Source organism: Eretmochelys imbricata, chromosome 13 (assembly GCF_965152235.1).
Source record: "Eretmochelys imbricata isolate rEreImb1 chromosome 13, rEreImb1.hap1, whole genome shotgun sequence".
NCBI lineage: Eukaryota > Metazoa > Chordata > Testudines > Cheloniidae > Eretmochelys > Eretmochelys imbricata.
In genome coordinates, this window is record NC_135584.1 from 15923148 (window position 1) to 15934331 (window position 11184).

An 11184-nucleotide genomic window follows, 5' to 3' on the forward strand; every position below is an offset into this window, starting at 1 on the left:
TTGGTTTTTCAGGTACTAGAAGTGGACTTCTCTGTTTTGGGCACATTTGGTCTTCCTTGTAAAAGGAAGTCAGTTCAGATCTGAGAGACCTGATGAGATTTCTGTATTCTTGGAGATGGGTGGTAGAATTCTGAGAGAACAGGTTTTTTTATATCCACTAGATTTCACTAGTAACCTTGACAGAAAGAGGGTTCAAGTGGTATGAAGATCTCTTAATTGTTCCTCCCACCCATAACTAGTACAAGTTTTCTTTACTTCATGCTCTGGGAGCAGGATATACTTTCTGTTAATTGGCATTCGCAGACTAATTTAGTATAGCTGATCTCCTTAGAAATGAAGCAGTTAACAATGCTTGGCATTCAAATGATTGTAATTAAGCTTCAAAATAAATGCCCTATTAACAAATAAAACTTACTCCTTGTTGACGTTTGTCTCGCTGCCTGACAGCAGACTCTACAGCAGTTGTTTTACGGTGTGAAAAAAAAATTCTTTGCAGTCAGGACTAGATGCTCTTTAAATGAAATCTTAGATTCTAGAGAATATAACAAAATTTGCAGAAAATTTAATACCCTCAAGTGTCTGCTGTCCTTACAGATGTAACTCAGATACTCATTGATTTTGTTAGAATCACGGTGTAAAGTTACTACTAAGATTTCATCTGTCTGGATTCAAAATTCATTGTCAGTTTTGGTCAGTCAAATTCTACCCATGTCCTACTATATGTTACTTCGTTTAGTCTTTGGTGTGTATGATGCAGACTGTGCAGACATCTAACTGTATGAAGAAGTTGCTGTAAAGTAGATATGTGCACCATATCTAGTGACTCTGTCAAGAACGATATTGCTTTATTTCTTTTGATTCTTTTTATGGGAAAAAGCTGTTGGAGCCATGTGTAATTTCTTGATCAAATTCGGAGACTGCTCTTTCATCATTTTTTGCCTTAATACAAGTGCAGTTAATGAGAACTCGGGGTACAGAGAGAGAACAATTTCTTCAGTTTAAGCAAAGGATAACTTTGCTTTGCAAATATACATGCATTATAAGAACAGTAACCAGTTCTCACTGTTGTATGAAATAGCATTGTAAGTCTGGTCTTCATTTTTTTTTATTGCAGAATATTAGTATTGCAAATCATGTTTTCTGACTTCTTTGGCAGAGTGTGGGAGGAAAAGGAACTTCGGACTTTGTAGAACCCATTTTTTTAGTGCATTCCTGTTCTGAAGGTACAGCTTCTCTTCTCTGTCCCATCCAATTTGACCTCCTCAGAAATGTTAGTGGTGATCTCTCTAGCCATATTTAATTTTTGAAAAATAAATGAAATGCCTCCTTGCATTCCAGCTAATGGTATTTCTTTAGAATCACAAATCTAAGGTCCATTACGAGCCAGGTTATGTAAAAAGGCTTTGCCTATAGGTGTTTCCTAGCAACTCTACCAAGAGAATGCATTGCAAATCAGAGTTTTCATTTCTTTTTAGGAATGTTAGGGTCACTTAATTCACTCAATCAAAGACTAAAAATAAGGGGGGAAATGAAGGTAATTGGGAAATTAGAAATGAGACATGACCCTACTAACCATTGGCTTTAGTCAACCAACTACTTAATTGGTTTTCAACCTGTAGTCTGTGGACCTCTGGGAGTCCACAGATGGTCTAAGATTTCCAAAGGGGTCCGCAAATGAAAAAAGATTGAAAACCACTGATCTAGTTGAAATTCTTGCGTAACGGCAATTTTTCCAAGTGGAAAAAATAAGCTATCAGCCTTAGTCGTCTTTGAAAACAATTACAGTAGAACTTTGCTAATTCTCACACTTTACAGTTCTTAAATGAGTGTCACTTCATTTCTTGGCCCTATTGGTATAAATTAAAAGTCTGCAATTTGAATAGCTCTTGGAAAATATTTATTTTTTAATATATCTGGTTCAAAGCTGAGCCATATTAGGAATTTTGCTTCAATGATATAAAAAATATAGTTATTGTCACATTACGTATCTTAAACGCCTAGGACTTTTAGTTATGACTTTACTTCTGTTTCATCTGTGGAAGTAATTACATGTAATGCTCTTTTTAATATTAAATATATTGCATGAGTTCTCAAATATATATACTATTACTATGTTTCATTCACAGAGCTCTACCTAGAGGGCAAATACCTATTTCCACTATGAAACATTACTTACCATTCTTTTTATGGGTTTATATCTTGGCCTAAGTTGCATAATCTTACAGCACCCAAAAATGTGCTAAGCATTTCACAATACAAATAAGAGGACATAGTCTCTGACCAGAAGAGTTTTAAAAACTGGGACACGATGCTACAAAAAGAGGGCAACCTGTACGTTGGGAGGTGGGTGGGGGGGTGGCAGAGATGGGAGACTATCAAAATATTATGTGGCTATTCAGAAAAGCCTAATGCACAGCATAATGGTTCAAGATACTCTTGTATTTTTAAAAATAGCTGAATGTTATGGTTACCTTTCTTGTGTGCGTCTTTGTAGAAGTGGGTCTTAAGGAGGGATCTGAAAGAGGAAAGGGCCTTGTGGACCAACTTGGAATTTACTTTAACAAGTAATAAATCAAGGGTTTGAATGCAGACTTCTGTACAATAACTAGTTAGTTTGAATCAGTCTTGTAAAATAGTAATGAAAATTTACCAGCTGAGGCACAAAATTATTTTCCTCACCTTTACCATAATTAAAAAAAAATTGCAAAAGGGTGAATAGGATTCACTAAGGCTGACTTCAATTATTTGAGCAATTAATTTTTGAATGGTCAGACTCCCTCTTAGTAACAGATACACTTCACTGAAAAAGATTTGTTACTTTAAATTACAAGTAAATTCATTGCTCGTGAAAGATGCTGGATTCACAACAGTGGGCAACTGAAATCCCCTGTTCAGAACAGGTACAGTACAGGCAATAATTCAGGATTCTCTCCGGGCTCTCACTCTCCTCTGCCCCTCCTCCCCAGGAGTGTCACAGCACTGTAGTGAAGGACTAGGAAACATGGTCCACTCAGTCCTTGGCTTCTAATCAAAGATGTCAGTAGCAATGCAGTTATTTTGGTCTGCATCTTGTTCTATGAGAAATGGACTAGGATAATCTAACTGGGAAATTATAATGGGAAAGGTTTTGATTTTAATGGGAGGCAATATTGCCTAGTTGTTATAGGTTGGTTAGGGCACCCGTCTTCCATTCCCAACTTGGTAACTAAATTGTTGAAACCATCGATATGTCACTTAACCTCTTGGTCTCTATTTTCCTCAGTTGTAAAATAGATATACTTCAGGATGCTGTCACTAAATGTTTGTAAAGTGTTTTGAGATCTTAAAATTAAAGTGCTATGTAAGGGTGAAGTTTTAGTGTTGTTTTTTAAAAATAAATGTACCTTCTGAAAAGTAGCTGTGCATACATAAGTACTTTAGTGAAATTGTTTTAGTACTTCAGTTTCATTCAAATTTAAATCTTCTAAAGCTACATCAGTAATCTTAACTTGTATAGCATTCAGTTGATCCACTTGAATTTACACAGTATCTGTGTCAAACAAGTCATGATGTTTGTGGTAGTATTATTACTAGGGTTTTCTTTAAACGTGTTACTTAGAGGAAATTAAATACAAAAGTCTATTGAAATGTCTTTGAATTTCCTTGTTTGTGGTTTGAAAATAGACCATTAGTATTATGTTTTCATTCTGTCCTTGTCATTCCATTGTTGCTAATACTCTTTACAAGTGAGGTAACTCTGTCATCCCTGAAACACTTTAAACACAGTAGAAATATTTATAGACAGGCAAACATCTTTACACTAAAAGAAAAGGAGGACTTGTGGCACCTTAGAGACTAACAAATTTATTTGAGCATAAGCTTTTGTGAGCTACAGCTCACTTCATCGGATGCATTCAGTGGAAAATACAGTGGGGAGATTTATATACACAGAGAACATGAAACAATGGGTGTTACCATACACACTGTAAGGAGAGTGATCAGGTAAGGTGAGCTATTACCAGCAGGAGAGCGGGGGGGGGAGGGGAATATCAAGGTGGGCCATTTCCAGCAGTTGACCGGGGGGGGGAGGAATAAACATGGGGAAATAGTTTTACTTTGTGTAATGACCCATCCACTCCCAGTCTTTATTCAAGCCTAAGTTAATTGTATCCAGTTTGCAAATTAATTCCAATTCAGCATTCTCTCGTTGAAGTCTATTTTTGAAGTTTTTTTTGTTGAAGAATTGCCACTTTTAGGTCTGTAATCGAGTGACCAAAGAGATTAAAGTGTTCTCCAACTGGTTTTTGAATGTTATAATTCTTGATGTCTGATTTGCGACCATTTATTCTTTTATGTAGAGACTGTCCAGTTTGGCCAATGTACATGGCAGAGGGGCATTGCTAGCACATGAAGGCATATATCACATTGGTAGATGTGCAGGTGAACGAGTCTCTGATAGTGTGGCTGATGTGATTAGGCCCTATGATGGTGTCCCCTGAATAGATATGTGGACACAGTTTGCAACGGGCTTTGTTGCAGGGATAGGTTCTTCAGACGTTCTTGTCAACTGCTGGAAATGGCCCACCTTGATTATCACTACAAATGTTCCCCCCCCCCCCCCCCCCGCTCTCCTGCTGGTAATAACTCACCTTACCTGATCACTCTCCTTACAGTGTGTATGGTAACACCCATTGTTTCATGTTCTGTGTATATAAATCTCCCCACTGTATTTTCCACTGAATGCATCCGATGAAGTGAGCTGTAGCTCACGAAAGCTTATGCTCAAATAAATTTGTTAGTCTCTAAGGTGCCACAAGTCCTTTTTTTCTTTTTGCAGATACAGACTAACACAGCTGCTACTCTGAAACCTATCTTTACACTAAATGTCCTTGCTTTTTTACCTTTTAATATAGTGGGTTATTTATATTAGTTTTTGAATGAAAATGTTTCCACTTCCCATGGTTTAGACACTTTTGAAATTTTACCATAGAGTTTTCTGCAAATTGGGTCTGGTTCCCACATAATCTGTAAATTGTATTAATAGGAAACTTCCATATTGTGACAATCCACAGCTTTTTTTTGGGAGCCATTTTTGAATTAATTAAGAATGAGGCAGTTATTGGCTAGCAGCACTTGCTGCCAGTAATGTTTGCAGCTTGTGAAATTGATTTCAATGACCTGCACTAGCACTTATATATTTGGAAACCTTGTCTATTCTAGGTTTATTTTCTGAAAAACTTCACACCGTTGCTAATGCCAAATTCAGCTCCACCAGCAGTGTTGTTAACAGTGGGAGCCCTAGTGTAGGCAAGATGCTAGAGGCTGTCTGGACTTTGATTTAACAGCTGGTGCACCAGTGTAAATACCAGGACATTTTTCTGAAAAGGCCAGTATGTAGATAGTCAAAAGAAGCAAACTTTGGAAGGCGTGTGTGGTGAGGGTTTGGGGGGAAGAGGGTTTGTCAGATACCTAACTATAGTTCTGTAATCACAGTCCACACACATTTGTAGTTCACGAAAATGTCATTGTCAGTCTTGTTATAACTTAATAGAAATTGGTACTGATCTTATGATAGAATTAAAAGAGAACCTATTTTTTAAATAGTATTTTTGTAGATGTCTTATTAATAAGGCTGCGATTTCATCACGGAATTCATAACTTCGAAAGATCTCCATGACCTCAGCCAGCACTGGTGGGGAGCTGCAGGGTCCCTGCCACCTGTGGAGGCAGGCAGCTGCCCGGCCTCTGTGGGTGGCAGTGGGGAGCCCCGCAGCTTCCCGATGCTGCTCCCTTGCCGTGCCCCCACCACCACCCCGGGGGCAGCAGGGAGGACCTGGCAACAGGGGGAATCCCCACTGGTCCCCTGTGGGCAGCAGTGGGAACCCATGCAGTTTGAAACTGCCAGCTGAGGGGGACCCTGGAGCTCCCAGCCCTCCTTCCCGCACATCCCCAGCTGCCCAGGCTACCCATTTTGTCACTGGTATTTTTAGTAAATGTTAGGGACAGGTCACGGACTTCCGTGAATTTTTTACTAAAAATATGCATGACAAAAACTTATTAATCATCTCAAATTCCAGAGATGACACTTAAGTAAAGATGAGCAAGAGTTAAAACTGTATCTACAGATGTATCAAAAGCCAAGTGACATGGTTAAAAATGACACTACTTTTTTTTAGTGGAGCTGGGATCGATTTTGGCCCTATGATGGGGTTATTAGTTTACAAGAGCAGAAATGTGTATCATTCAAACAAAATAATATTTTATTGAATTGTTTTCCACTTAATCACACAGCATATCTAGATAATAGCTACCAACAGTGAAACCTGCTAGCCCTCTAAAGTATTCCAGTCACAACAAACATTACTGTTACAGTTCACTGAAACAAGCTCTTCGCCTCTGATAATTCCTTAGTTCTTCAAAAAAATGAAATTCTCTTTTCTTGAAAAAAAGAAAAGGGTGGGGATGCACTTCCTTTAATCTCTAGTACCCAGAAAAGGTATCTATAATGTCTGAAGAAAAGAGACATTTTTCAGATTTCTACCACTTGTACCACTACCATCCTCCAGTGCAAATGCCCCATTGTTGTACTTCAGGATATGACTTAATGGTTGTGCAGTCCTTTGCTGTTACAGTGATAGCAACAACACATAAACTGAGGATTCCAGTATCCACAAACCTGCTGAGGCTGTGGATCTAACTGTTGCCTTGTGGGTTGGATGAGCTCTTAATTCTGGTTGTTAGGGAATTCAGGAATCTCTGTAGCTTCAAAAGTACCAAATTTAGCCTTTCCTTTACAGTTGATCTGAAAATCAGTTCATAAACTTTCCCAGTCAGTAACAGACAATGGAGTTAGAATTAATTTACAAATAGTTTCTCCCTTATTTACCTGTGACATCCTCAGTGTAGGGTGCTCTGTCTCCCCCTCAGTGTTTGATTGCCTCAAACTACATTACTCTAGGTGGTTGGTGATCTCAGCAATTGTTGAAAGAGAAACATAGAACCCTGAAATGGACTCTAAGTAAAGTCTTCAGTGCACATTTTAATGGTAAAGAAGTCTGCTGACTACAGTCTTTACTGATATCTTTAATTGCTTGTCAACCACTCAAATCAAATCAAATCAAATCCAGATATATGGAAAATGGAGTAGCACTGAACCCAATGTGCTCAATATTCTGCACCAGAAACTTCTCTGTGAGAACAGAGGTTCTTTCCCTGACTCCGTATCACAATGTGGTGGTGATGTGATAGGGTTATTTTAAAAATGTTAAGTGTATCTAAGAGCGCAGCGTGGGCTACCCAAAATCTTGAGCGAAATGTCATTGAACATGTAACCAGTTCACTTTCCTGCTGTTGGATATATAGCTAAGAAACCTGCTATAGGTTGATTTAGAAGAAGTCTCTCAAAAAAACAAAATTCTTTGGAGCCCTGATTTCTCAACTTCCAGATGAGCTAGTATCCATATGCACAAAAGAGTGGACTGAATTTGTAAGAGCTTTGACACAGTAGGTAAATTTTACACTAAATGGAAATATTTTTTAAAGTTGTCCCCAGGTGCTGCTTGGTTCGACTTTTTTCTTTTCAGCAGTCATTGCATCAACTCTTCTGTTGAGTGTTCCCTTTAAAGTTTGACAACATCTAGTTTTCACAGCCCACCTCATTTTAAGAACAAACCGGAGAGAAAATGTACTAGTTTTTCTTAAGAAATGGTGACAGCTCTTTATGTTCCGTGATGTGGGTGAAGTAAGAATATATTACTGAGAATTAAAAATGCAGCTCTTCATGAGACCAAACATATTTTGACTTAAACTTCTTTTCCCCTTATTACTTTCTTTTTCAATAGAAACTATGTTCCAACTTCCTGTCAACAACCTTGGCAGTTTAAGAAAAGCCCGGAAAACTGTGAAAAAAATACTTAGTGATATTGGTTTGGAATACTGTAAAGAACATATAGAAGTAAGTATGACATCTGACTTAGCTTTCTGGTTTGAATTGAGGCACTTGGATTCAATTTTCTGCTGAAATATTTATTATAGAGATTTCATAAAAACATTGTATTAGCTACCACCACATCAGATTTTTTTCGGGGTCCCTATACGTTTCTGATAGACCTTTAAGGACCTTCAGTTTTACCCCTTCACTTTACCTCAGGGGTTGTGACCTCCAGATGAGAATGAGTTATGTGGGGTTCTGTTACAGAATTACTGCCATCTAGAAGAGTCATTCTTAAATGGTTACTAGGAGTTGCTGCTGAAGCAAGTCGCACACTTTTAAGCCTCATCTAAACTGGGATGTAAAGGTGTAGTGTTAGCTAACGTGCTTAGGCTTTAACTGTCTGGTTTGGCATGTGTTGAAGGCAGTGGGCTTTGTCTGTGCTAGACTTTTAAAATGTGTTAGCAGGTGCTAGCTGTTGTAGTAAAATGACACCTTTAAATCCTAGTCTAGACAAGGCCTTAGAGCCTGCTGTCCTAGGGGCCAAGAGATGAACTGAGATTTTTACAGGTATTTCAGTGCAGAACAATGGGTTACCATGTTAAGGACTGCCTTCTATAATGGCTTAAGTTGATATTTAAGACATATTCTGCTATTCATCTTACTGACAAACTTTAAGATATTGCTTATCAAAAACCTTTTTCCTGAAATGAATACCCTGTATGATCACCTTTCCACTCATCTGCTCTATGGCTCTTCAGCACCCTATAGGTAGTAGCCTTCTGCGTTTTGTTCTAGTTTTAAACTAGCTCCTCTTCTTCATGTTGTTGTTCCAGATAAAATGAGTGTTCATCCCTTTTTGTTTGGGGTCAGTTACTTTGAATAAGTATGGGTTGAATAATGGGCTTCAGGGTAAAATTTCCAAAGGAGTTTGAATCCAAATTTCAAAAGTGATTTAGGCCTGAGTCCCATTGGCTTTCAGTCACACTTTGGGATTAAGAGTACCTTAGGTGCTTTCAAAACTTGGGACTTAAGGTGCTTTTAAGAACTTCACCTAAGTCCCTATGCCAAAATTTTTAAAAATAGAAGCGGTTGTCCATCTTTAAACACACATCTGATTTTAAAAAATACTCAACATTGATCTCAGTGGGAGCTGTCAGGTGCTGAACACTTTTGAAAATCTTGAAAGTCGGACTTGGACTGACTTCAGGATTTTATTTTTGAAAATCTTGGCCCTCGGTTATTTAGCGTCTTTGAGCCTGTACTTTTCAGAATTGCTTATTTGGAACTGCTAATTCTTTGGGAACCCACCTTTTTTGGTCAAGGGAAACTTTAGTTGAAATAAATGTACAAGATGCATTTTTACAATTTTCATGAGGGGAAATTTTCCCTTGGTTAATGATCTCTTGTACTACTTGTGGGTAGTTCTTGGTGGACACAGGGCTGTGTGGGTGTCTTCATGAGTAATTAATGGGGAGCAATTGGTTTTTGTTTTTGATGTTTCTCTGTCTTCCCATCCACCCTTTTCCAGGATTTTAAGCAGTTTGAACCTAATGACTTTTATTTGAAAAACACTACATGGGAAGATGTAGGATTGTGGGATCCCTCGCTTACAAAAAATCAGGTTAGTAATGGTTCCACAGAATCTCACCTCAGATCCTGAAGGCAGTAACTTTCAAATGGTGTTTTGCACAATTATACCAATTTCTTTTGTTGTATTTTACCAGTTTGAATGGTGGCTTTTATAATCTACTTAAAGGATTATTAGAAGGGTGCTTTTGTTGTACAAGTAATAATCCTAGTCTTGATTGGGTTAAACATGCTGAGGGCCAGTTATTTGAATGAGGAACTTCACTGTTGAGAAATTTTAAGCACCTGTTCTATTCTTTAGTTTAAGAAGAAGAAGAAGAAAAAAAAGTTGCCATCCTTGTTTTCCAGCTCAGCACAAACTCACCATCCCTCTAGTTAAAAGTATAACTATTTGTACAGACTGTTTCTACAAGATTTGCTTCACCTCTCCCTAATTCAGTTCCGCCATCTGTTTTCATGATGAATTCAGAAAAATATTAAGTAGAATAAATCCAACTGCTGCTTTATCCAGTCATAGCTTTCAGCTGTCTGCTACATCTCTGAGGACTTGGTGATAACCCATCTGTGTCAGAGCCTGTTCAGTTTAGGCACACAGTTAAATACAGCAGAATGGAGTGGCAGTGTTGTTGGATATCTTATTTATTCTTTTCTAGATGTTTCTGAATTGACTGTAAAGCTAAGGAGGTTTGAACTGAGCTAGGAGAAATGGAGGAAAAGAAATGTAACTGTGATAGTGACTTCTGTCTTATTCCACTGACTAAACAAATTTAACAGAAGCCCTTCACTTTGGTTCTATGATAGCCTCTACTTTTAGTATAATATTTAATAAAATAAGCAGTGAAACAATGACAGGTGAACATTTCACTTATGAAATCAGGTGGTATAAGTATCAGGTATTGCTCACCTCTGGAAACAGGATGCTTATATTTGATGGATCACTGGTCTGGTATTTGTAAAACCAGACTTCCTTTATTGCTATGCGCCTGATGTGCATCAGTATGTTCTTCCTGCTTCTAATAAATTCAACAAAAAGATTTGTCACATCAAAGCAGACAACTCTTAATTCTGTGGCCTGTTTCCAGCAATGGCCAATATGTGAGGCTTCAGAAGGTGGCCAGAAATACACATAGCTCACTACTCACTTGTACAGAGGGGGAGAATAATTCATTCCTTAACTTCAGGGGATGCACTTGCACCTTGAAGCTTCACTTGCATAGCTTCACTTGTATAGCTATGAATGTTGTTCATGGTTATTTCAATTGGTCATGTTTTATATTTAATGTTAAATTATTTTGAAATGCCAGGCTGACTTCAAAGATAGACACGAATCACATACAGTTTAATTTCAGTTTGAAGTGTAACAGTTGACACTGCATCAGAAATCCTTTCAAAGCTGCTACAATTTAGAGGGAGCAAGGGGTCTATGAAAAGCACTATGAAAGAGCTAGGTGGTATTATATAGAAGAGTAGAATTTTTCAAAAGCCTTGTTTTTTTTCTTTTTTTTTTTTCCCCCCCGATCCATGGTGAGTTTTGAAAAATTTACAATTTAGCTTTGGTCAGTAGAAAAAGTTGGTTGCTTGTAGCTCTACTTCTCAAGTATCGCTGATAGGATGATTATATTATCTAAATTAAACATTACAGTTAAATAATGCCTTTTGGGATCTGATTTATGTTTCATGAAGAG

The 11184-nt window shown here is 37.8% G+C and overlaps 2 protein-coding genes across 6 annotated transcripts in view; one reads left to right on the top strand and one right to left on the bottom strand.

Moving 5' to 3' along the window:
• The window catches only part of ADNP (activity dependent neuroprotector homeobox), a 43584-nt gene that overhangs the window by 27333 nt on the left and 5067 nt on the right, over positions 1-11184 (top strand). For all 5 annotated transcript variants that reach the window (XM_077831703.1, XM_077831702.1, XM_077831707.1 and 2 more), the window contains 2 exons: positions 7821-7933; positions 9441-9533. In XM_077831703.1, the coding sequence (XP_077687829.1) occupies positions 7821-7933; positions 9441-9533 (206 nt within the window). The remainder of the gene's footprint in view (positions 1-7820; positions 7934-9440; positions 9534-11184) is intronic.
• BCAS4 (breast carcinoma amplified sequence 4) overlaps positions 1-11184 on the bottom strand; it is an 87150-nt gene that overhangs the window by 3060 nt on the left and 72906 nt on the right. The window lies entirely within an intron of this gene.